The sequence below is a fragment of the Miniopterus schreibersii genome (genome assembly GCF_964146895.1).
Source record: "Miniopterus schreibersii genome assembly, chromosome: 1".
Taxonomy (NCBI): domain Eukaryota; kingdom Metazoa; phylum Chordata; class Mammalia; order Chiroptera; family Miniopteridae; genus Miniopterus; species Miniopterus schreibersii.
Window position 1 is genome coordinate 72,270,333 of NC_138101.1, and position 27,609 is coordinate 72,297,941.

At 40.6% G+C, this 27,609-nt stretch overlaps 1 protein-coding gene across 2 annotated transcripts; it reads right to left on the minus strand.

The window, feature by feature from the left end:
- Window positions 1-119: 119 nt before the first annotated feature.
- On the minus strand, window positions 120-27,494 carry LOC308560119 (uncharacterized protein). 2 transcript variants are annotated; one of them, XM_081143747.1, is made up of 6 exons: window positions 27,399-27,465; window positions 24,358-24,537; window positions 21,500-21,604; window positions 19,970-20,076; window positions 19,510-19,666; window positions 120-10,000 (listed from the first exon to the last, which is right to left on the minus strand). In XM_081143747.1, the coding sequence occupies exon 6, from the start codon at window positions 9,486-9,488 to the stop codon at window positions 7,563-7,565; it is 1,926 nt and encodes a 641-aa protein (XP_080999873.1). In that variant the 5' UTR covers window positions 9,489-10,000; window positions 19,510-19,666; window positions 19,970-20,076; window positions 21,500-21,604; window positions 24,358-24,537; window positions 27,399-27,465; the 3' UTR covers window positions 120-7,562. The 2 variants fall into 2 exon arrangements, with proteins under 2 accessions (XP_080999873.1, XP_080999874.1); XM_081143748.1 differs by lacking the exons at window positions 21,500-21,604; window positions 24,358-24,537 and having other exon boundaries at window positions 27,399-27,494.
- Between the last annotated feature and the right edge of the window lie 115 nt (window positions 27,495-27,609).

The following is a 27,609-nucleotide window of genomic DNA, read 5'->3' on the forward strand; positions in this document are numbered from 1 at the left end:
TCTACTGCCTCTGACTTTATTAGACAGTGATGCAAGTGGTGGGAAACTTTCTTATTATAAACCAAAGTGTATCTTTCTTCAACTTTTTCTATTAGCCTTTAAGTTACCTGCAAGTAACAACAACAAAAAAGCATAATTAAAAAGTACTATACTGTGGAAGACCAAGCATCTCCATTATTTCTGCTTTAGTTCTTTAAATCATCAGTCATATGATATTTACCCCAGAATCCCTCCAGACTCATTGTGAAACTTTTCAGGCTGGCTCCACAAAATTTTCTGGACATTTTCAAATACCTCTTTCAAAATACTCAGATGTTTTATGATATTCTTATGTGGTAGGATGACTTACCTCACCAAATATTTTTTAAGATACAAAAGAAATTCAACTTACATATGTTACACAAATAATTCATTTCTAGGAATAAATAGAGATTTCATTAGTAGGAAAAATCCACATACAATTTTTTAAATATTTCAGACACTCGATCCAAAGGCATGTTTACAGATATGTCACCTGAACTATGTGTTATCCATTGTTATTCCCCTTTGCACATAATATACTTACATACCCATAAACAATCAGCATTTCTGACCAATATTAGGTACTAATAGCAAATTTAGTATGAATCTATATATCAATAAAAATTTCTTTAACTTTAAAATTCATAATAAAAAAACAGAAATGTTTTAAAGATGAAAAAGACAAAAAGAACAGGCTATAAAATTATCAAAATTGTTTGCTTTCAGGGGAGAATCAATAAGCAGCAGCGTGTGGTAAAAGGTATCTTTGTGGGCCTCCTTCCATAGATATAGGAAATTATAGAACTTACCACAACATACCAGCTGTGGAATCTTGTGTCTCCATTTAATGGATAAAGCATACGGAAAATTTAAAAACAACCCTTAAGTATTCCAGGAATTGTGAGACAAAAGCAGAAAGACAACTTTTCTAAAGCCTCACTTTATCTCTGTACATTTTTATAGACAATGACTGCATTACTAAATCAAGATCTTAGCACTCACCAATGAAATGTGGCTGGACCTGTGTGTGCAGCTTCTACATCCCTGTCTACATAAAAAGTTGCTCGCCTGCTTCCCAGGTCCTTTACACCAGAACCCATGTGGGGCATAAAAACAACTTCAACCATACCCTAAGGCAAGGCATGCCCTTGGCAGAGCAAGAAGATGGGGGGAATCTGGCTTCTTGAATAACTTTATAAGGCAGAAGCAATTGTTTCTGTCTTTCTGGGCCACACATTATACATTTACCTTATTTTACCCATCATGTGTCTTTGCTGTTACACCAGCAAAGACTTTACCCTTCTTAATACAACAAGTATCCTGAGTTCTGAACTTCCACCCCTTATTTTTCTGTAAGTGGCTTTTGTTCAATTTTCTATTATTATTGTCATAGTTAAAGTTGGAGCTTTTAAAATCTAACCTCAATGTCTTTGGTTGGATTCATTTTCTAGGTGTTGCTGCCAATGTATTCTTGGAAACGCAGACATACAAGAGCACTTGAACTTCTTAAAATGCTCTAAGGGCTTCTTCCGTTCACATTTCACAAAAGAACACAGCTCACTTGATGTATGTGCTTTGAGTATGAATTTGTGACACATTTTTCAAAGCATTCACTGTCAATTCAGTTACCTGTCTGTTGTGGACTGTTTAATGGTGTCCATTTTACTCAGTCTGATACTTCAGTGGGTCCTAACACACACTGTTCACTGGGGAAGTCTAAACACTAAAGACACACAGGGTCGTCAATCAAGCAGCAAACACTTTCTGAGTTTCTACTAGAGGCAAGTTCTCTGATGGGTGAGAAACACTGAGAGAGGGTGAAACATGGTCCCTCGTATCAAGGAGACTGTGCTCTTCTTAGGGACACAGAACACACTCACCATGTGATAGGAGGTACATGATCACTGCCACTACATTCCAACAAAGGGCTGGAAGAGAATATTTTAGGGTGAAATTGATGCAAACATTTAAAGCTACCTAAACCCACTCGCAGACCCTCAGTACATACCAGTATTCTTTTTCACTCAGTTTGGGACCCTATCCCAGGTAAGTGCACTTAACTCCTCATATCTACCCTCTCTCTGGTCCTCACATCACGGATTGTTACCTAAAAGGGTTAAAAACAGCAAAGCCTTTTGTTTGGGGCTTTTTACCTGTTCCTTCCATAGTTCATTTTTCTGCCCTATAGAGATTTGGGCTCAAATAAGATCATGGTCTAGACAAACATATATGTGCTCTCATAGCTCAGGTAAAAGGTGTCCAGGAAATCCAGGAGTGTGAGAAAGAGAAGTGATATTCTAGATGGTGCGGGCAACTTGGCCTTGCTTGCAGAACCGTCTAAGCTCCTTTCTTCATTACAAGGGAAGCACGTACATGATCAGATCTCATTTACCTCTATGAAGCTTCACTAGAGTTGGCCAATAAGCAGCCCTGGTATGAGGATGCAATGCAGAAAGATGAGCTATTATTCTCGAGGGAGTTGCAGCCAGGTGTGTGGACAGACATGAGATTCCCTGTGGGTTCCGGGAGAGCCCTTGAGAAACATCCTTTGCTGTTGCAGACTGAGATCATTGGTGGCACTTCCCCTGAAATTCTACAGAGCGGCCACCATGTCCTGGAAGCACCTATAGCTATCCGCCTCAGACCGTGGCTGAGGCCTGTGCCCTTCAGTGTCAGCTCCCTTAACCTTTCCTCTTCCAGTTCTTCCTCCATCTGTGTAAGCCCCTCTTCCTTTACTAAGCCCTGCAACTCTGGAGCACATACAGTGGCATGGGTTTGCCGGGATGAAGCCTGACAGTCACAGGTGAGAATCCTTAGTGAGATGATGACGGGGTAGTGCTGGCCCTTTCAGGCACCCTTTCTCTGCAAAAAATACACACACTGCGCAATGCATGGGGAGGCTGGGAGAGATACATCTAATTCTAAATTCCATAACTTAAAGAAAGTAACACAGGAAGGTGGATCTGGACCAGGGCTAAACAGGAGGCTGGACATAAGTCAAGGGTTTAAAAGAGCCAGGACGAGATGCCCGAGAGAAGGCCAAGCAGGGAGGAGCTCACTGGAATATCATGAGGGACATAAGTAGACCCAAGGAAAGAGAAAAAGAAGACAAGAGTAAAATAGGGGCGTTAGCTCAGTTAAGGGAATCAAGTTACTTTTCAGAAATCAGTGTGAAGCCCTCGACAGGAGGCTTCGTTGGTTGGTGTCATCCTGTACACTAAAACGGCATGGCTTCAATTCCTGGTCAGTGCACGTGCCCTGGTCGCGGGTTCAAACCCCAGTCAGAGCGCTTATGAGAGGCAAGTGATTGATGGTTCCCGCTCACACTGATATTTCTCTCTCTCCCCCACCCCTTTCCTCTCTCAAATCAATAAAAATTATATCCTTGGAAGAGGATTTAAAAATAACTCAGAGTGAAAGTAGTTTCAATTTGAAACAGCTTCAACTATCTTGAAAGGATCAGAAATTGTTCTATATGAGGAATCGCAGCATTTCTTTCCCCATCCTAAGGAGCCTTGGCTCCTGTGTAGCTCATCAATGTCTGGATGGCAACATCTCAAGTTTCCATTTTTGATCTTCTTTCTTAATTCCATACATAATGTTTTTAAAAATATAAAAACCTAAGTTGTACTGCTGTCTGCCTTCTCTAAGCACTGCAGTGAAATGGACTTTAGAAAAGCTTCAGTGAACGTGAGAGGAGCCCACCTTAGTGACTTCATCTGATGAAACGTAGGTGACGAGTCTCCCAGTCCTGTCTGAATGGTACCATCCCTGAGGAAGCCAGTCACCTAAAATACAGGCAGTGTGTACATTTGTTAGGAAAATGTTTAAGATTTGTTCTGAACAGTATTGAACTACCATTCGAACAAAATTTTAAGTCAATCAGGCATGCAGCACATGTTTTTAGAAACTGGTATTCTAAAACAATAACCTCCCATTGCATTTGTGTATAAAAAGTCTACTTAGTGATATGAGTTTGCTTTGCAAAGAAGTATATTTTCTTGTGACGCAAAAACATCTTGAAACCTTACAATTTCAAGAATTTGTTCATTTCCTTATTTGGTATAAAAAAGGCCCAAATAGTAATAGTATTAATTTTTTTCAGAGTCAAAGGATGTCACCTCATTAGAGGAAGAAATGCAGTACAATATAAAGAGTCCATGGGGTTCACATTAATACCATTTACTATGTCAGGTTTTGTGCTTATTCATCAAAATTTCTAGATACCAAATAAAAATAAAGAATATCCTAACATACTTGAAATATATTTCTTTAGTGGAATTAAAAAGTAGTTATATTTTTAAAAATATATATACATCTTTATTGATTTCAGAGAGGTAAGGAGAGGGAGAAAGAAACATCAATGATGAGAGAGTCATTGATCGGCTGCCTCCTGCACGCCCTCTGCTGGGGATGGAGCCCATAACCCAGGCATGTGCCCTGACCGGGAATCGAACTCTGATCGCCTGGATCCTAGGTCAACACTCAATGGCTGAGCCATGCCCGGCAGGGCAACAAGCAGTTATTTTTAAACATTATTTTGTTGATTACAAACAAAGTAGGAATTTTTGCCTATGTTTTTCAATAAGAATTTCATTAAATTGAATAGAAATAGAAGGTCTTGCAACTAAATCTACTAGGAGAAAGCAAGAGAAAAAGTGCCTCTTTTTAAAAATTTCATTATGCTTTATTAATGAAAATAATAAGTTCACACATTTACTAAAAAGACATGACACACTGATTGTGTGACCATATGTAAAAATACACATTACAATTACTTAACAAGTGTTCCTCTACTTGTGATTTAATGATCTCATAGCTGGGTTTTCTTTGTTTTTTAAAATAGAGGCTAGTAACTTAGCAAAAATGGATGTACAATTACTTTATGCATTTAGGGATGAGTAATCTGTACTTTCTCACATATCCCTGATCATTTTTTTTGTTTTGTTATAACCACATCAATTAATGCTCATTGCTTCTATCTATGACTACTATGATGATACATCAGGATTTTAATGAACTGACATCACAGTTTCCTTAGAGTATTTGGAAAAAGTAGTTAAAACACAAAATGTCCCTATGTCTTCTATTAATGCAAGAAAATGTGTGCTGTCTGGTGACATACAAAAAAGCTCTAAGTCAACCACAAACAGCATCTCCATTTAGATTTCCTTCATACATTGTGAATTACAACGCCCTCAATCTTTAACGGAAAAGTAGATATGAGTGAAACCCACTTTATAGACTGGAGCTCACAGGTCTTTAAGGTAGTAAGAATCAACCCATCATTTCACACACAGACCAGGAAGAAAAACAAAACAGCATAAAGTAACATGAGAATGGAATCACACTTCTCAAAGTATCTCAAATACTGTCAATATAAAATAGGATACATTCTAAGTAATTGTACATATCCAAACATCCATCCCCTTGATATTTTTGAAGCACAGTATTAAAAAAAATTATCTAGTTTTTAAAACTTGAAAAAATTCTCTAGAGTAAGTTTTCTGATTTAGACTAATACTTGAAAACTATTAACATTCAACTATGAAATCTCTGATATTTTAAAATTAATTTTCTGTTACACACTCTAAATTTTTTTACATCTTTAGAGAGACTTTCAGGCATAAATTATTTGGGCTTTTGTGAAGTGTATATTGTGGACAAAAGATTTTCATTCTATGCTATGAACATAGAGATCCACCACAGTGTGAATTCCCTGATAGACAGTGACGGTGCAGGTCCAGGTACATGGTTTCCTACAATCTTCCTTTCTAAGGTTTTATTTTACTATGAATTCTCACACATTGAATAAGCTTTGAATGCTGAAACAAGGGTTTTCCACATTCTTTACATTTATATTGTTTCTCTTTAGAATGAATTCTGATTTTGAGTAAGGTTTGCATACTGGGGAGAGTTTTGCCACACTTTTTGTATTTGTTAGATTTCTCTCTGATATAAATTATCAGATGCTGAGTAAGGTATAAATAAGGATTAAAGACTGCCACACTTTGTACACTCTTAAGGCTACTCTTTAGTATAAATTCTTTAATGTTGAATCAGACTGGAATAATGGTTAAAGGTTTTACCAAAGTCTTCACATTTTTACTGTTTCTTTCCAGCATGAATTCCCCAATATTAAGTATCAAGCACAGGTTAAAGGCTATGCAACACTTTCTACACTTGTAACAATTCTGTCCAGTATGCATTCCTTCATGTTGGCTACGACACCATTGCCGAATAAAGGCTTTTGCACATATACTATATTAATAAGGTTTCTCTCAAGAATGAATGCTTCTTTCATGTATGGTAAGACATGAATGGCACTGAAAGGCATTATAACATTTTGCACATGCGTAAAGATTAACTACAGCAGGAATTCTCTGGTTTTGAGTATGTTCTGCATGCTCACAAAATCTTTGCTACATTCTTTGCAAGTTTTCTTCCTATTATAAATTCTTCGTGGTTTTTTTTTTTTATATATATATCTTTATTGACTTCAGAGAGAGGAAAGGACAGGGAGAGAGAGAGAGAGTAACATCAATGATGAGAGAGTCATTGATCGGCTGTAGGCCGCAACACGGGCATGTGACTAACCGGGAATCGAACCCTGATCGCCTGGATCCTAGGTCGACGCTCAAAGGCTGGGCCACGTCCGACTGGGCATAAATTCTCCTCTTATGTACAATAATCCATGAATGTCATTTAAAGGATTTGCCACATGCTCTAAATATATAAGGCGTCTCTCCACTATGATTTGTCTCATGACCACAAGATACCAATGATTACGAAAAGTTTTGCCACATTCTTAATATTTGAAACATTTCTCTTTAGATTGATTTGATTCTTAGAAAACTTGAATGTCAAGACTTTTCCAAACTCCTTTACATCTTTAAGATTTCTCTCCACTATGAATAACCTGATGATACATAAGCTTTAAGGAGTGATGAAAGGCTTTGCCACATTCACATTTGTAAGGATTGTTTTGAAAATGAATTATTTGTTGTCTAGTAAAATTCCAGTGCCAATCAGTTTTTATCACACTTATTACATCAGTCAAGTATCTCTCCAAAATGAATTCTCTCATGTACAGTAAGACATGAATGGTGTTTTGAGAATTTGCTCCATTTCTAACATTCTTAAAACTTACCTGCAAATTTTTTATTTATTTTAGACTTTTGATGTTGAATAAGTTTTGAGTGCTGGTAAAAGACTTTACCACGCAGTATGAATTTTCTTATATTCAATAAAAACTTAACAATGGTTAAAAACTGTCACATTTCCTACATTCATAAGACTTCTCCCCAGGATGAATTCTCTAGTGCTCAGTAAGTTTTAAGGACTGAGTAAAGGAGTTGTCACATTACCTACATTTTTATAGTTTCTCCCCAGTATGAATACTCCAATGTTTAATAAGGGCTGAGGATTGGTTAAAGGACTTGCCACATTCTGTATACTTGTAAGGCTTCTCTGCAGTATGAATTGTATGATGCTTAGCAAGAGTTGAGGACGAGTTAAAGGCTTTTCAACATTCTCTACACTTAAGGCTCCTCTCCAGTATGAATTCTCTGATGGTTAGCAAGAGCTGAGGACCAGTTAAAGGCTTTTCCACATTCTCTACATTTATAAAGCTTCTCTCCAGTATGAATTCTATGATGGATAGCAAAAGATGAGGACCGCTTAAAGGCTTTGCCACATTCTCTACATGTATACGGCTTCTCTCCAGTATGAGTTTTATGATGTTCAGTAAGGTATGAGGACCGGGTAAAGGCTTTTCCACATTCTCTACATTTATAAGGCTTCTCTCCAGTATGAATTCTATGATGGATAGCAAGAGATGAGGACCGGTTATAGGATTTGCCACATTCTCTACATGTATACGGCTTCTCTCCAGAATGAATTCTATGATGTTCACTAAGGTCTGAGGACCGGGTAAAGTCTTTGCCACATTCTCTACATTTATAAGGCTTCTCTCCAGTGTGAATTCTCTTATGGTTAGCAAGACTTGAGGACCACTTAAAGGCTTTGCCACATTCTCTACAATGATAAGACCTCTTTCCAGTATGAAAGCTCTGATGGTTAGCAAGACTTGAGGACCACTTAAAGGCTTTTCCACATTCTGTACACTGATAAGAGTTCTCTCCAGTATGAATTCTGTGATGGTTAGCCAGACTTGAGGACTGGAAAAAGGCTTTTCCACATTCTCTACACTGATAAGGCTTCTCTCCAGTATGCATTCTCCGATGGTTAGCAAGATTTGAGGACCAGTTAAAGGCTTTTCCACATTCTCTACATTTATAAAGCTTCTCTCCAGTATGAATTCTATGATGGATAGCAAGAGATGAGGACCGGTTAAAGGCTTTGCCACATTCTCTACATGTATACGGCTTCTCTCCAGTATGAGTTTTATGATGTTCAGTAAGGTATGAGGACCGGGTAAAGGCTTTTCCACATTCTCTACATTTATAAGGCTTCTCTCCAGTATGAATTCTATGATGGATAGCAAGAGATGAGGACCGGTTATAGGATTTGCCACATTCTCTACATGTATACGGCTTCTCTCCAGAATGAATTCTATGATGTTGACGAAGGTTTGAGGACCGGGTAAAGTCTTTGCCACATTCTCTACATTTATAAGGCTTCCCTCCAGTATGAATTCTTTCATGTATAGAAAGATGTGAATGCGATTTAAAGGCTTTGCCACATGCTTTACATTTGTAAGGCTTCTGCCCAGTATGAATTATCTGATGTTTCATAAGACCTGAAGGCCAATAAAATGACTTACCACATTCTTTACATTTGTAAGATTTTCCTCCAATATGTCTTGTCTTATGTCTATTGAAATTGAGCATTTGATTGACAACTGTATCCCTCAGATTATATTTGTAAGTTTTGTCCCAAGTATAATTGTTATCTTTCTCAATATGATTTGAAGATAGCTGAAATGAGTTGATCCTTTTATTTTCTTGGTTTGTATTATCCATATTTTGATTAACCTGATATTTCTTGTGATTTGAAATTTGGTCAAATGCTTGTCTACCTTTATAATGGTTCCCTGGAAGCTGAGTTCTCTGATGTCTCTTAGTATTTGACTCTTGGTGTAAGGTTTTCCAATGTCCATTGTATTCATAACTTCTGTCTCCATTACATGTACTCAGTAGTACTTTAGAGAACAAATCTTCTATTCCTGGCTTTTGCAATAAGGTTTGATTTTCTTCAGATGACATAGCTGGGGGGAGAGATATTGTTTTGTTTCCCTTCACATCCCAGTGCTCCTCTATCTGCTCCAAAAATTGGACCAGAAATGGCTTAGAGACAGCAAGACCCAAGGAGACCATGTTCCTGTAGTTTTCCAACATCACATCCACATACAACATCTGCTGAACAGGATACAAGCAATCCCACTCCTCCTGAGTGAAATATACAGCCACATCCAGGAAAGTCAATGGTCCCTGTGAAGCAGCCATATTGTCCTGTTCCTTGTCCTGCTCTGGATTTTCTCAGATGACCTGATGTTGGGAAGTCATGTATGAATTATAAGAATGTGTCTTGCAAGTGTCACCACAGGTCATTTATCTGCCTCAAGCACAGTTAGTCAGGACGACCTGAAAATGCTGAAAGGGCCACTCTCTCCTGTCCTTTGTCACAGAAGGATCAGAAACAATCAGCTCCACTGTAGGAGGCACAGTAAGATTTCAATGTCTGCAGTGACCCTCTGCTTTCATATGTCTTGGAATGTGGTCTGAGATGCTCAGGTTTAAACCAGAAAGACTGAAACCATGGAGTCCAGCTTAACCTTCAATGCTCCATAGCCACTTCTTGTCTCAGAAAAAAGCTTCTTGACATCACTCTTGACAATGATTTTGGAATCGACTCCAAGAGCTTAGGTGACTAAAGCAAATGTAGACATGGAGGGACTGCATGAAACTGAAGAGTTTCTGCACAGGAAAGGAAGCAATCAACCAAATGAAAAGGTAACCTATAAAATGGAACAAAAATATTTGTAAATCATACATCAGATAAGGAGTTCATATCTAAAATATATAGGAACGCATACAAATCAGTAACCAAAAAAGCGTAGTACAATAAAAAATTATAAGGAAATAAATAGATCTTTTACACAACACACAAATGACCAACAGATACCTGAAAAAATACTCATTATCATTAATCACCAGGGAAATGCAAACCAAAACCATAATGAGATCTATTACATACCCGTTAGAATGGTTATTATAAAGAAACAAGTGACAGTTCTATGTATATACACAAAGGAAGATTATTCATCCATGGAAAGGAAATTCTGCAATTTGCAATGATGTGTGTGGACCTGCTAGGTATTATATTAAGTGAAATAAGCCAAACATAGTACAAATGCTGTATGATCTTATAAATGGAATCTAAAATAGTCAAAGTTATAGAAGCAAAGACTACCAAAGCATTTTCCAGCGGCTGGGGATTGTTCAGGATAAAATGGGGAGATGGTGAAAGAGGATAACATTTCAGTTATACTGGATGAATCAAGTCGGGATATCTAATGTATAGTTTCATAACTATATTTAATAATACTGTATTTTGTACTAGAAATTTGCACAGTGGGTAAATCTTAATTGTTCTCACTGGCACAACTACGACAAAAAAAAAAAAAAAATGGTGTACTGGCGTAAATTGATAAAAATGTGAATTAGCTTGATTATGATCATTCCAAAAGAAATACATGTATCACAACAAGGTATACACCTTAAATACATGAAATTTTTAATTGGATCGGTGGTTTGGTGTCGACCTAGGAACCAGGAGATCAGTGTTCCATTCCCAGTAAGGGCACATGCCCAGATTTCAGAATCGATCTTCTGTAGGGCATGTACAGGGAGAGAGGCCAATCAATGACTGTCTCTCATAGTTGATGTTTCTATCTCTCTCTCCCCCTCCCTTCTTCTCTTCAATGAATAAAAACATATTTTAAAAAATAAATCTGAAAGTGTGCTCAAGAAAAAATTCCAAATTACCCAAGAGAAATCAACGAGTCATGGCAACTCTAAATTGTAGATAGAGCATCATAAAATCAAAATGAAAAGGGAACATGAGCAACAAATGTGAAATGACAGCCATGCCATCAGAAAGCCACATAGACATCAATTTCAGCTAGGACGAATGGGGAGGTTTACAGGTCACTCACCATCATCACCCTTATAGGCCAATTGTTAATCCTAGACCCAAGAAAATTTAGAAAACCATATTTAGGCAAGAAGAGTGAGGAAACATCTCTGCCAAGCTCACATATAACAGGTAAAAAAAACAATGGAACTATCACCCTTCTTTGGGAAAGTCTACTTTTTTATTGTATATTCTTAATAAATGAATGGTGGGGTGAAAGTCCGTTGAAACATACCATCCTACTCTGAAGTGCAAAATAAGGAATTAAAGTCAGCAGTTTCTTAGCACCCACTTCAACATTTATGTCTCAAAATGTCCAGCAGGGTGTGATTTCATTAAATAACCTATAAGTCTTCAAGATGAGAAAACCACACAAACACATACATGACTACTTCAATTTACCTAAAGAACACATTCATAGTACATGTCCTACTACCAAAGGCGTGGGCTGAGCACTGGTGAATGCAAAGATGAGCACAGCTCTCAGGGTTCTTACAATCCCACTGAAAGGCAAAATATCCATGAGTAGGACAAGGAAATGAGAGAACTCATACCTGGATGTGGCTTTATTATGAAAGTTCTCAGCCTTGTTTCCAAAACTGAGCACTTAGAGCCTCATCCCAAAGGTCAGATCTACCACATGTCCCAGGAAGCAAGTGAAGAAGCTGAAGGTTCTGAGTAAAAAATTAAGTTCATTTCACTAAACGCTTGGTCATAGAGATTTCTTACGCTACCAAAGATATATGCAAAACAGTGGGATAGACAGTGTATACTCAGGAATCTTAAAAGATATCAGGAAAACATTATGGAATGTTTTGAATATGGTTTCTACTAAAAATTAAAGAAGTTTTTAATATGCTACAGACTCAATAACAAATACAGTGAATAACTGTGAAGTGGTGGGTACCATTTCAATAGAGAAAAAAAGGAAAAAAATATGAACATAATCATAAATAAGTACTACACAACAGAAGTCATCAATAACAGTTTAGAGTTAAAAAGGAATATCAGGATCCCCATGGGGTAACTTCCTTATAAACAGTACCATGCCATATAATTTGACTCAATTATTAGCAAAGTGGAAATGGGAGGCTTTGTGGCTAGCATGGAAATGTGGGAAAACGTCTTACTGATCCACCCAATGGTTCTCACCCAGGTAAGACTAATTCATGGACACTCCACAGAGAGGAAAATACTGTGTCTTGTTTTGATTTGGTTTTTGTCCCTATCTCATCTGATAAGATTGGAGTGTAAAAGTTTGTTGGCAGTAGTAGTGATTAAGTGTCCTCTCTGCTTACACTTGTTTTTTCACAGATGTGAGCAAAAGCAAACAAAATATTATTTATGAGCAGCAAAATATGTACAACTAATCTAACTACAACATACACTACGGGTACAATCTTGCTCTGACATACTGTGTCTTAGGCTTTCATTTTTTTAAAAAGCAGATTAAGAATACAGGGGTTGGTCATCAACTTTCAGAAGTCTGCTTCAGTAAATGGTCTCTGTTTCCTTAAGGAAAAAAAAGAGAAGACATAGACCAGGAAAACGGTACTGAAAGCCATTTCTATTTCATGCAAGAACAAAATACCTCCTTTCCCAATTTCTTCACTTGAAGAGAATTTCTTCTGAAGTAATAACGGATTTCTTAGACTGCAATCTTTGGTGCTGCAGAATACCAAATCATCCAGCTACCAGCCACTGGGATTTACGTCCTATTTAACAAACTTGCATTACCACAAGCTTCCTTGTCAAATCGTATCAACACTTAATATAATGAAAGTCAAATAGCACTTAGGAGAATTGATTGCTCCTATCACAAAGCCAGACTGAGAAGAGAGAGGACATACTTGAATCCAACCAGCTGTGCATACAGACCTTCCAATAGGATTTTAGAGACTGAGGATGCAAAGCTTATATATTAAATGTTATCGTGAAGTAATTACATCTTTTATGGAAGTTATTTTGCCTTTTATTTCATGTAAAAAATTCAGTAACCATTTATTTTGAATGTATTTGAATTTTTTATTATTTTTAAAAGAGTTTTAGTATTATATATAAATGAACATTACATTCAAAAACTACAGGTGAAAAGAAAAACAATCTTTCATTAACAGTAGGAAAAAGCCAGGGTTATGTTCCTATGGAATCTTTTAATTCATAAAGAAAATCAAATCAACATCATTTGATAGACATATGTATGGATATGCAACATAATGTATGATCATAAAGATTTGGAAAATATGTAGATCATATCAAATTCTGTCTTTCAGTAACTTCAGCTCCATGTGATGAAAATTCCCTAATATTCTATGTATCCCTGGGATGATGATAATATCCTTGATGGGAAGGGAGCTGTTTAACCTATCACATATTAGTCCTGCTTTATCAGGTTTATGTATTTCAGCTGTTAAGTACTTCAACAGGGGTTGTTCAAAACTGTGAGCCCCAAAATCTCACTGGCACTCACTGTTAGGACTAGCCTCTGAAATCTGTCCTGATGTCTTATTCCCTGTCTGGGACTGAGAGAAAGCAAAAAGTGACTGATTCTGCCTCTGTCCCTGGAAACTTGGCCCAGAATGAAGCTCTGAGGGGACTAGAGCGCCCTGAAGCTCCCCTTGCCTTCAGATTAAATAATGGGAAAGTCAAAATGGGCTGAGAAACCTAGAGACAGAGTAGTGGTTGTGCATCAAACAAACCCAGGGCACAGGGAGGTTCATTCCATTCTTTAAAGATCCTCTTTGGGAAACAGAAATCCAGTGATACTCTTATATCAACAAATGTGAATAAAATGGCAATAAATACCTATCAACAATACTTTAAATAAAAATGAATTGAATGCTCCAATCAAAAGTTACATGGAGGTTGAATGAATAAGAAAACATGTCCCTTACACATGCGTCTACAGGACACACTCTTCAGATTGAAAGACACGCAAAATGAAAGTAAAGGGATGGGAAAATATATTTCATGAGAATCGAAACAAGCAATCAAAAAGTTGGGGTAACAATACTTTTCCATGTGTTTGAGTTAGGAAGTTACCAATCTCCTCAGCTGGAGCAACTCACATTGATATTTCTCTTGTAAGCAGTGGATAATGAACAGCAGTCCCCAAAATAGGTATCAGTATGTGTCTTGTTTGTGATTTAGGTGCATTACTTTTCTTCTCAGGTAGATTTTATGCATGTGAAAGGAATAAAATGTGGCTGATAGTTCTGCATTTACCCTGGAGAGCATCATCATGCAAACGCCTAGAGCATGCTCAGGAAATATTGGTGACTTGACATTGTTTTGTCAGCCTTGGCACTCTCTTCCTCAGCTTAGCATTGCTTTTGTTCTCACCTTGCTGTGTCTCACCTGCCATAGATTATACACCTGCGCCATGACTTTCTCTCTTTGTATATATAGGCTCTTCCCCAAAATAGCACCACAAATATTCCAATACTAATAGCTCCTGAAGATCTGAGAACTCTGAGAATGTTATTTCTACAAGCAGTTGTTTCTTTTGTCCTTCAGTCATTTTGCTCTATCAGTTTCAGTAATTACCTTCCACCCAAGTTTTGAAACCTACCGCCAATAACATATTATTAGACAGATACAAACTTTCCTAAAATAGATTAATGATAAATATTAAATTTTTTAAGAATTGAGAGATTATAACAATATTAAAAAATAGTGGTTAATATTTTAAGCATGACTAACCTGTACTAAAAACTGTTGCAAATATTTTATATGTATTATGTCATTTATTCCTAACAACTCTATGAGAGTATTATCCCCAAAGCAAAGATTAACAAACTGAAGAACAGAAAGGCTAAATAAACTTTCCCAAATTAACACATCTACTAACATTTGACAAAAAAATGAGTCATGTCTTTCTGACTCCAGGACCTGAGATATATGTTGATATGCATATTAGTGGGTATGTCAAGTAATAACCATCTTACAATTCAAGCAAGTGCCATAAATCACTCAAGAACCTGAGATAAGGCACCAGTGAAAGTTTTGTTCAAGAAAATGTTGACATTTTATTGTCATTAGAAAAAGAGCTGACTTTTCTATAAAAGCAAAATAACATATTCCACACATTTTGAGATAACGTTTGATCATAGTCCTTTGCACTCTATTAAAAAAAAAAAAAAGTCATTTAGATGGTGAAATCTGAACTGTGAAATGTAACTGAAAAAAAAATCCTGGTTATAAAATCTCTTTCTCAAGTTACTTATGAAAATTTTTGAAACTCCCCACCGTAAGACACTTGTGTTAGTAGATCAAGTTTTATCACATATGACAAAATGGTGTTTGAGTGTGAAGGGAATGGAGAAGTAGGGACTTGGAGAAAGGACAGAGGGAATATGTATCAGAAGGAAAACTGGTTAGAAAAATAACAGAGGAAGATAGAATTGCCTCCTAGATATCAAAGGAAGAGACATGGGGAAGTCTCTCCCTGAGAAAATTTCAGATGACAGGCAGCGTCTGCTGAAAAGTTTCAGAGAAGGCGGGAGACCCAAATACAATTGCCTAGATTGTTAACCACAGATGCAGCCCACAACCCAGAAAGAACAGGGCTTAGGACAATGACAGGGGTGCTCCTCAATGAGACTGTCCTCAATGTTGTACCCCTGACGAGCACCCCTGCAGTGCTGCCCAAACTCGCAGAAGAAGGTGAAAATCTGCGACTCCTTGGGAACACAAGGAGCCCACAGCCAGGAAAAGGGCCCTGAGATAAACACCTGGTTAAAAGTCTAGAGATGTGGTCCTTTGGGTCAATAAATTGACAACTTCTAAAATGAGCAGGAACACACATCATATTAACTCCTTGCTGTTAGTTATTGTTTCAATCAATTGCACGGGGTTTTGGGAGGTGGAGGTGGAAGATGGCACACAGGAGATAAATTTTGATGGCAAAACAATCATCAAAAAGCAAACTTTCTAATCACAAGATGCTCTGCAGTCCACGGTCTCAGGCTTAGGTGGTCAAAAGGCATGAGGCGCTTTTTGAAATGTTCAAATAGCATCCCCAAGTCCCCTTACCAAAGAACTTTCCCTTGGGCCTCCCTGTCACCAGTCTCAGATGCTTCAAAATCTGACAACTGCCCTGGCCGGTTTGGCTCCATGGCTAGAGCATCTGCCTGGGGACTGAAGAGTCCTGGGTTCTATTTCGGCCAAGGGCACGTACCTGTGTTTTGGGTTGCATCCCTGGCTCCAGTTGGGAGTCAAACAATTGATGTGTCTCTCTCACAGTTGTGCGTCTATCTCTCTCTCTCTTCCCCTCTTACTTTCTTTGAGAAGCACTGGAAAAAATGTCCTCAGATGAGGATTAAAAAAAAAAAAAAAAAAGACAACTTACCCAGGAGGGTTTTCTGCTCCATGAAACAGTATCTGCCTCAAAGCATGGGCTATACTGATAGTGCTGCGCCAACACTGGCTTTAGAGTCAGAATTTCAGAGCTTAAAGGGATCTTGTAAGTCACATAGTACAACTCTCTGGGGTCTGGAGGTTAAGTGACTTCCTTGAGGTCACCAGACTAAGCAGTGGAGAATCAGGTATATTAAGCCAAGTTTGCTGGTGCCTCGTACTCAATCTGCCTGTGCTGTGTTGGAAGGACTGGTATCAGGGAATCCTCTCCCAAAGAGATCAGGTGAAAGATAAGCTCTTTGCCTCGGCTGCCCTATTCCCCAGACTATTTAGGAAGCTCCTTGTGTAACTTGGGTAAGTGATGCTCTACAAGGTAGTTTCATGTAGTTGGGCTGGCAGATTTCTCTCGAATTTCACTTCCTGCTGGAAATGCAAGAGTCTCAGCACGAGACATACAATTTACCACAGTTCAAGCACATGAGTCAGGATAACATTTATGGGAAGGAGGTTTTTAAAAATGTCATCATGTGTACCTAACTGGGGTTTGATTTATCTTTTAGCCCTCACCAAGGATATTTGTTCATTGCTTTTCAGGGAACATGGAAGGGAGAGACAGAGAGAAACATCGATGTGAGAGAGGCACATTAATTCATTGCCTCTTTCACATGCCCAGACCAGTGCTGGGAATCAAGCCTGCAAACAAGGTCATGCCCTTGACCAGGATTCAAACCCGAGGCTCTTCAGTTGGCAGGCCAACCCTCTAAGCACTGACCCTAACCAGCGGGGACATGTGTACCTCTTCGAATGGCTAAAATCCAAAACACTAACACCACCCAATGCTGGAGAGAACTTGGAGCAACAGGAATGCTTATTTATTGCAGGTGGAAATGCAAACCAGCGCAGCCACTTTAGATAAGAGTTTGGCAGTTTCTAACAAAGCTAAACAGACTCTTACCCAACAAAACAATGAGCATGCTCTTTGGTTATTTGCCCAAAGGAGATGAAAACTTATTTCCACACAAAACCTGCACATGGATGTTTATAGCAATTTACTCGTAATTGCCCAAACTCTGAAGCAGCAAAGATGTTCTTCAGTAGCTGGTTAATAAATAAAGAGTGGTGCATGCAGACAATGGAATACTAATCAGTGTTGAAAAGAAGAGCTATGGAGCCATGAAAAGATGAGGAAGAACCTTAAGTACACATTGCTGAGTGAAAGAAGCCAGTCTGAAAAACATACATACTGTCTGATTCTAACTAGATGACATTCTGGGAAAGGCAAAATTAGAGAGACAGTAAATAGGTTAGTAGCTACCATGGGTACAAGAGGTGGTTAGGAGGGTCGAATAGATGGAACAAAGGTCATTGTTAGGATGGTACAATTACTCCCCGTGATACTGTCATGTCAGATCCAGGCATGAATCTGTGAAAACCCACAGTGAACCCTCAGGTAAACTACAGACTTCAGATAATCATGATGCATTGATATTGGTTCATCCATTGTAACAAGTATAACACAGGAAGGCAAGATGTTAATAATAAAGGACACAGTGCTGGAGAGAGTGGGTAAGTGGGGTTTCTTTATGCTCAACTTCTCTAGGAGCACAAAACTGCTCTAAAAAATGAAGGCTATTTTTTCAAAAGTAAACACTTCATATACAACAAGAATCTGGGTTGAATTCAACATAAATTGTTATTATGTTGATATATTTCTTGCTGTCACAAATTTCCAACGGAAAATTTTCTCATCGTTCAATCCAAGTCACTGAGGCCAGGTCCAAGGCTCCTGACTCACTATCCAGTGATTCAACAAATACTGTTTAAGCACAAGTCCATGCCTTTGTGGACAGTGCATTCTCCTGACAGCCTCACACATTTATGTTTGCCTGACATACTAGACAGTGTTTTAAAATGTTCCATGTGTTAATTCATTTAACACAATGAAACTTCAAGGAATGGGATATTCCTATCATCCATAAACAGATGTCAAAACTCAGGCTCCAAGAGGCTCAGTCACTTGCCCATAGTTATACAGACAGGAAGGTGTGGAAAAAACTGAGATCTGACTCCAGGCCATGTGGCTCCAAAGCACGTGCCCATCACCCCCATACCACGGCAGATAAAAAGTAAGGTAAAACTGAGGAATCCAAAGAGTGATTTCAGTTCTTCCAAAAAGCCCACAACTCGGTGGCAGAAACTAAGGAAACAAAAATGAACAGAATAAAATTAAATGCCCCAGGAATTCACTATGAACTAGCAATTGGCCCTGTGAGAAAGGGCTGGGAAGAGCAAGAAGGAAGCCTAAGTGAGACCCTTGGAGGTCACACTTCCCAGGAAGACTTCAGCTAAAAGATCCTTAATGGCAGAAGGTGGAGCAAAAAGGCTTTTGGAGAACTGAAGCTGGTTTGATAAACCCACCTGCATGTAAGGAAATGGTCCAAGGTCAGGCTTGCCTTGGTCAGATCAGAGACATTCCATACCAGGTGTTCTCCAGGTGTGGACCCTGGACCAGCAGCATAACCTGGGAACTTCATACTATGTAAATTCTCAGGTGTCTTTTTCCTAAAACTCCAGTTTTTGTGCTTGTTTTTTTAAATCCTCACCATAGAATTTTTTTATTGATTTTAGAGACATAAAGAGAAAACATCAATGTGAGAGAAAAACATCCATTGGTTGCCTCTTGTACATGCCCCAATCAGGGATTGAATCCACAACCTAGGTATATGCCCTGACAGGGAATCGAATTTACAACCTTATGGTGTATGGGTCAATGCTCCAACAAACCGAGACACACAGCCAGGGCTAAAACTCCAGGTTTTATAATCCAACCACAATGTGGCTTTCCTCAAAGATTAAATTTCTAACATTGCATTGGATCTGAGAATAAGTTTAATCTTGTTTCTGGGGTCCGAATACCATCCTTATCTTAGAAACAGACCCAACAGCAATTTCAAGCCAGGATGTTAGTCTTACCTGTGAAGGCGTTCATAAAAGTGGAGAGCGACCGCTTCAACATTTTGAAGAAAGGATCTCTGCACGGGTATTTCTGAGAGCCACACAGAACTGCGTGCTCAAGAATGTGCGGGACTCCGGTACTGTCCATGGCCGTGGTTCGAAACTGCACTGCACGCTACAGCCAGAAAAGAGCCAAGATGGGGCATGTTAGCTCACAGGGTCCAATAGCTTCCAAATGTGCCATCAGCTTGGATTACTGCAATTCACCATTTGAACACGGTAATCTCTCACAAAAATGTTTGCCAACTATAATGTACAGAATCACTGACTGCAACTGTCAACTTTACACAGCCGAGAACGTCAAGTCACTTTATCTTGTCTTTATATTTTCAGGGCACTGTCAGTACCATTACTTTAAACTATGGTGATGGCTCTAAGAAGAAACGTTTAAGAACGTGTTCTCAGGGTGCCCACTCACCTGAACAGGTTATTCGTGTCTTCTCGGGCCAGGTGCAAGTATCTCGCTCCTGTGCAATCATGGCTGAGCTTCACGGCGGGCAGGAACAGTTCAGGGACAGGCGATACCTGAATCAACAAGAACATGAGGCTAAACTCAAATGGAAAGGCATCCAGAACAGTTACGCTAAATCCACTACGGGACCTGGCTGGTCTGCCTTAAACTAGGACAATACTGCAACACCAGCCTGAGGGTGCTGGAGGCACATCAGGAGCCACCAGTCCAAATCCCAAATCTTACCCATGAGGAAAGTAAGAGCTAGGCTGACAATGGTACACACTTTTCCTTTTTAGCATGCTTACTATTTACCAGACATTTTCTAAACAGCTCATGGTCACCCAGTGAGGGAGCTGTTCTCACCCATTACAGATGAAAACACTGAGGCTCAGAATGAGAACCACTCTTCAAGATTCAGACCCCTTCTGTCACACCAGGCCACCAGAGGAATGAGGGCTCTCACTTGGGATGTCAGAATGACACAGCATAGGGACTTGGATCCGAAAATAGAAAATACCAGGTGGCCAGGAAGCCAAGTTAAACCAGGGATTGAGAAGGTACTGGGATAAGCTGACCATAAGAATGTCACCACCTCTCTACTCCCTACTCAAAACTCAGAGATAGCTGATTTTACCCCCCCTCCTAACTGCCTATGTAAACCACTGACCCACATGACCAGTTATCTAAGTTTGATCGCTCTATGACCTTCCTAGGGAGGTACAAGCAATGAGCAGTCTGCCCTCTTGCCTTTACAGTGCAGGAGTGGAGATAGCTGCCAAGAAACCTGACAGGAGGAAGTCACCTGACCTTGACTGGAAAATTCCACAAGTCAGCCTTTCTGCCCAAGCCCACTTTGTACCCAGTTTATAAAAGCTGCCAAGCAGTGCCAGCTCCAGAGCCCGTTCAGAGGGCTTTCCGTTCCACTGTGCTCCCTCCCTTGTGCTCAAGCATAAGCTTATTAAAATCTGTCTGGAAATTTCTCTGGGGTTTCCTCTCAAGTTCTATCTTGAGGAGCCCAAGAACCCCAATGTGATAACAAGAACAATTCTCAGGTAAATGCTGGAATGGGCCTTAGTCTGGGGCAGCAGGGATGCTTGGGGACTGGCTTGGTCTCATCTACTTTGTGAGAAGTTCCCAGCACTGAGGTGGGAATGTCACCAGTTGCTTGTTCCTAACGGGAGGGTCCAGGATGGTACAATAAAAAGAAACACACCCTCCCAGAAAGTGGGCATCTCTTTCTGTGTCAGCCTTCATGAAAATCTCCACAGTCCTCAGTACTGAAGCTGCCCTCTCATCCACCTGTGCTGGAGCCCCTCTCCTTCAATCACGACACCGTGTCACAGTGACACTCACACCGCTATCTCACCACTTTTCAGAGGCCGTGACAGTAACTTTTCCACATTGACACAGCAAGTTACTAGGAGGGAGAGGTTAGAACTGGGGGTCCAGAGCCATAATTTATAGCTATTACATTATTTATATCTCAGAACTTACTGTACTTCATAAGAGATGATCGTGTTAAATCAGTTAGTACAGTGAGATGTCTTCCTCGTAACAGCTTTCATGGTATGCCGGAGCCCGCCAGCAGAGTCGAAGGGTCTTGATGAAGGGGTGAGGATGGAGAAAACACAGACACAAAAAAGATGGGATCGGGAGGACTGCAGCTCCTAACTGCCGCAGCCCCGAGTTTATTTTCTCAGCTCAATATATACAGGCACTGTTGATTGTGCTGAATAGCACCCCGCCCCGCATTTCTTCCCCTTGCCCGATACAAAGTAATTCCTCCAAGGTCCTACGAATGCTTTTTCAGAGTAAACACCCTGCCTCCTGCAGGAGCTCAGGCCTTGGAAAGTATCCTTATCTCGGCTTCTAATGGGAACTTTTGGGGAGGATTGAGTCCTTGGCTTGGTATGTGGCTTAACTATCCTTTAACCCTTCAGGCCGGGGCCAGCTTCCTAATTAGCCTTTCTAGAATTTATGGCTGCAAGCTAAAGTAGTATTGCTTTGGTGCCTCAAGGACTGGGTCAGGGAGCAGGAGAGCACCTCTGCAGCTCACCCAGGCAGCTCCTCTGTGCCTGGGGCCACAGCAGCTCATCCACATCTCCCCGGGAGCAGGGGAGCACATCCGAAGCTCACCCAGGCAGCTCCTCTATGCCTGGGGCCACAGTAGCTCACCCACATCTCCTAGGGAGCAGGGGAGCACTTCTGCAGCTCACCCAGGCAGCTCCTCCGTGCCTGGGGCCACAGCGGCTCCCCACAATGGTAACTATTTCCCGAACAAACATGACATGCTTTCTCATAGTTTCTGATACCATTATAATTAACCTCGTTATTAACAACAGGAAGGGAGCTAAGGAAGGCCAAACAGTATAGACATGCCATTGTGCAGTTTTGCCAGGTAACTGCAGTTTCATACTCTCAAGGAAGCCACCAGTCTATTCCCTGCAGATGGCTGGGGAAGGGTCTGGACAGGGGGTGAACAGAGGCATGCCCAGTAAAGTCTGGGTGAAACAGGGAAGGTACCTGCCTGTCAGTCACACCTGGTAACCAGTCATTGGCCAGAGTAGGCGTGAAAAATTTGAAAAATTTAATCCCCAAAACAAGGGACCCTCAAAATCATTTGGTCTGGTCCTGCCAAGGCAGCCGCAGGCAGGGCTCAAAATTCAATAAATCTAGGAGGTTTTTTTCATAGCTAATTCTTAAGTTCATAATTTTGTATGGCCATGAATGGGACTGTCATCATAAATATCCAAATGGCCCTTGGCAGAAAAAAGGTTTCCAGGCCTAAACAAAAGAACTCACTCTCTCTTGAGCTCTTGGTGCACTCTTGGCTCCTGACCCCCTTGGTTAACACGCTCTTGGCTCCTGGCCCTTGGGCTTGCTCTTGGTTCTCTTGGGACTCTTACTGAAAGGGGCACACTCTCTTGGCTCCCCTGTATTTGCTCACAAGGCCCACAACCATGTGGACCCCATCACAATGGACTAATGAACTGCCATTAAACTAATGCTAAACCAGACCCAATTCCAATATGGAACGAAAACTTTGGACACTGGGTTTGTTTTTTAGCTCTACTGCATCCCCAGCTGCATTTCTTCTAGGACTGGAGTAAGGGAAATGGGACTTTGGAAACCCACGGATGTAATTCCACGCAAATAAAAATCACTCATCCCCCCATGCAAGTCTCAGAAAATTCTTTTTCTCAAGATACTGTAAGGACTCCAACCCCAATACTAAGTGGAAAAAAGGATACCCCACTTCCACTGATAACATTTCCATAAAACTTGAAAAATAATAGAAGACAGAGGTTTGAGGAACCTAATCATTTCACAATACGTGTAAATCAAACCATCATGCTGTACACCTTAAGCTTGGACAGTGATGGATGTCAATTATTTCTAAAATAAAACTGGGGGTGGGGAATAACCTTGAAAAATAAAAGAACCCACTCTTCTGAATAAAGCGCTCATGACCATACTGAGTAGGAATCCTAATCCCTTTGCATGGCTTTTAGGGTTCACCCTGTCATGACTCACCATTCCAGGACTTTGCTTTGCAGCAGACCTGCATCATTGGCTCTACCTATGTTGCCCTACAGAATGATGGTAACTTTCCTTCTGAACTTAACCAGCCCCTTTTCTCTATAAACACCTCCTTCTCCAGGAACTTTCCCATCCTGCCACTGAGCAGCCACCCTCTCCTGCCTTCCTTTTGATCTCTGCAATTCCATCAGGAATTTGTCACACCATTTCTGTATTATGGTAGAACAGATCCTCTAGCATGTGATCTGCTTGCCTTTGTCTGTGTCAGCATGTCAAGCACAGTAGGAAGCCAACAACCAGCCCATTATGTGAAGCACATATTTCTCAATTATTGCACTAAGGAAAAAAAGAAATTCCAAAAGTTTAAGCAAATGAAGAACAAAATTAAAACCCATTATAACATAAGTAAATATAGAACAACAATCTCTTTCCCATAATTCTGAAACCCAAATGGCTCAAAAAAAGAAAGTTTGGGGTATGTTACAGCAAACTCATTTGATGGTAAAACTTGACCTCAATGGATGTGGGCACTCATAGTCTTTAGGTATCACACTCAGTGTGGACTGTCAGATGTCAGCGTGCAGAAACATTAATGAGTTTGGCTTACTTTCTACAAATCTGAAGGGGTTCAGGGAAAGGATTGATTGGGAACCTAGGTAGGAAGTCCTTTCATTTGCAAACTCCACTCACTTGAGCACCTAACAGTGAAGCAGGAGGAAGCCAGGTCCCTCAGAAAACAGACGAAAGCAGATCAGGGGGTCTACCCTAAAGGCCCTCACATGCTCTCACTGAAGTAGTAGGTCAGGCCTTACCTGGCTCACAGTGAATCCATGGATGATCTTTCCAACCTGGTATTGCCACGCCCTCTCACAGGCTTTGGTGCTACTCCATCTCCCCGCTCGTAGGTCGGCACTGCTACGTTTATGGAAAGTCATCAAAGGTAGAGGCCTTGCAGGGAAACTGGCTCACAGTTTGGCAACATAATGAAAACACTGTCATATGACAAAGATAATTCCAAGAAACATTAAACCTTGCATCTTCCAAACACACTCCAGAAAACTAATTTCTAGCAAAGTTCCTTCAATTTTAATGATCTTTTATGTCAACTCAGCTAAAGCTTATAACAACAACTCATAATTAACCACTGGAAACCTTTACTTATACAGGTCCATAAATAACTATAATTATGACACAATTTCCCTTAGTTGCATTAAAAACTCTCATGTCAAAATGTTTTTGTCCATCACAGTATCTCAATAAACTCAAACTACAGTGAAGTCCAATGACACACCTACCAAATGGGGAAAAGTAAGAAGTATAGTATTACCCAAAACTCTCACAATGCTACTGGGAGTGAAAACTGGAACAGCGACTATGAAACAGCATTTAGCATTATTGAGACAGCAGTTCACTCACCCTGACATGCAGGGATCCCCTGTTTTTCAAAGTTCGCCTTCTGCCACTTCACTTTAGGAGACCTACACAGTACCTGTTTCACTAACCAAAAGAAATCCCAAAGGGATTTTTGTGTTTTTTTTTTGGAAAACTCTTAATTGGATAGCATCCTGCCTTTGTTCTGCAGGACCCATTACAGAGGCAGCAAGCAGGGAGAGTGGCCCCACCAAGCTCCTTTCCTGGGAAACACTCAGTATCTCAGCATCATGTCACCAGAGCTTTGAGCTGTGTCTGTGAGCATCTATACTCGACTTATTTTGTGCATTCTGGCTTTTATTATGTTAGTGTTATTTTAGGTTTTATGCGTTAATTGGTACAATTTAGTCGGTTATTTTGGGGGTTTGGGACAGCTCAAAAATTTTCCACATGAATTAATGGTAACTGCTTTTTGCTTTATGCCATTTTGGCTTAGAAAAAGTTTCACAGGAACGTTCTACTTTAGGACCGTGGGAGAAACCTGTAGATGTCCTGGAAACCAGGACTGGAGCATCAGCACACATATATAACAAGGTTGGCACCATTTCTGAGTCCACCAACCCAGATGTCCACTATCAGAAAATGGATAAATTGTGCACTATTTAAACAATAAACTCAGCAACAAGAACAGATTACAACTACGTGACACAAAAATGTGAGTCAACTAATGGTGAACCAAAATATAAAAATACAAAGGATAAACAGTGTTCTTCTAAACAGGTATTGTTCAAACAGGTAATACTGGATTGTAGGAGTGTATACAGATGGTAAAACTATATATATAGGAAAGCAAGGAAATACTTTCTGTAAAACAGGAGAGACATTATATCTAAAGAAGGAGGGAGAGTTATGGCCAATTAATGGCAATTTTAAACTGGGTAATGGTGACACAACTTATTTTTAAATAAATTTTTCTCAACTGTATTATGTGTTAATGGGATTTTCTACATTAACATATGTCACAAAAATATTTCTTTTAAAGATACGTACAGAAAAGAAAAAATACTCAGTCACTATCAGGCAATATTATGGAAATGCTACCATCAGCCAACATTTCCTTGTTGATTTAGCAAATTCTAGAATTGTGGGATATTTTAATAAGTTATTTACCATCGAGAACCCAACTACCAAAAGCAAAAACAGCCAAGTGTATGACTGTCACGGCCAACATGGGCTCTCCTCCCATACACTTTCTGGTAGCCAACTACACAGATGAACAATGCTCCAAGACCAGAGGACACCCAAACACACACTCCTTTATTTCTCACCTGTGCTAACAGCACCATTAATTAAACAAGGTTTTGTGAATTAGCATGAAACTAAACTTAGCTTTTTTAAATAAGTAAAATGTTCTACTTCACAAACTCGTAGGATATGACACTCATTCACTATTGAAAGCTAAATGTAATCTTTTTCCATAAATATAGTCATTTGTAAAAGTTCAAATCCTGGAGGCTACAATTTTATTAAAACATAGCAGCTTAAATTTAAGTACTTCCCGTGGAAGCCTGAGGTATCTTAAGGACTCTAGGCCCACAATAAAAAAAGGGGCAAACATATTAATGGGACCCATAAACTTCCAGTGACTTTCATCATACATATTAAACCCACATCAATGACCACCTTCACTTCAAAAGCCTTGACAATCTGCACACAGGGCCACCCACTAAGGTCCCAGAGGGAAATGGGGTCACAGGACAGCTCCGTGGTCCTGGCCTGCTTTAGTCCACAGGCTTATCTCCCTGCATCACCCCAAACCTGGTTCCTGGACAGGAACTCCCTCCCTTGGGGTGGGGTGGGGGATAGGTTACTGGGCAGGAGAAGCCATGGGCGCGGGGCAGCAGTCCCATCAGGAGGGACTAAGAGGGTCTGTCACCCAGGCCCTGAAAGGGTTTTCAGGCTGGGGTCCTGGCTCTTGGAGTCTAGCAGCCCCACATGAGGTGGTCTAAGGTTACTGGGGGCAGGGATGTGTATCTCGGGGTACAAGAGCGTCAGTAGAGATGTCTCAGGCTACAGGAGCCACAGGAGCAGAGTCTCGGGTTCCCGGAGCCGAGGAGAGTGGTCTCAGGGTACGGAAGCCCCAAGAGAGGGGTCTCGGGTTCCAGGAGCCACGGGAGAAAGGCCTCGGGGTACGCGAGGCCCCTGCGAGGAAGTCTAGTCGTCCGGGAGCGGCAGGAGAGTGGTAAGGGGGAACAGGTGCCCAGAAGAGGGGTCTCGGGTACAAAAGCCGCGGGCGAAGGGTCTCGGGTTTCCGGAGCCCACGGCGAGGGGCATGGGGGGGGGAGCTGTGGCGCGGCACCTTCTGTCCAGACGAGACAGTGAAGCCTCCCGCCCCCGCCCCACCCCGCCACCTACCAGCACCCCCACCGCCCCTCTCCTCCACCTCCCTCCCTCCCTTCCTTCCGCCAGCCCCACGTCTCACCCCAAACTCAGCCACCACAGAGCAACCGGAACACGCCCACTGCGGCGCCACGTGGCGTGTGACCCCCGCGGGGTCGGCGCTGCGTCTCATTTTCCCAGACGCAATGCGCCGGCCGCGATCCCATTGGTTTGCGCCAACCGGGAGGCCCACTCCAATAGGCTGGCGAGGAAAAGGGCGGGCTTCCGCTTTGACGGGGCGGAAACGCGGGGTC

What these genes read in the sequence shown, in the direction of transcription:
- LOC308560119 (XM_081143748.1), bottom strand. Translation starts at nt 9,488, where the DNA reads ATGGCTGCTTCACAGGGACCATTGACTTTCCTGGATGTGGCTGTATAT.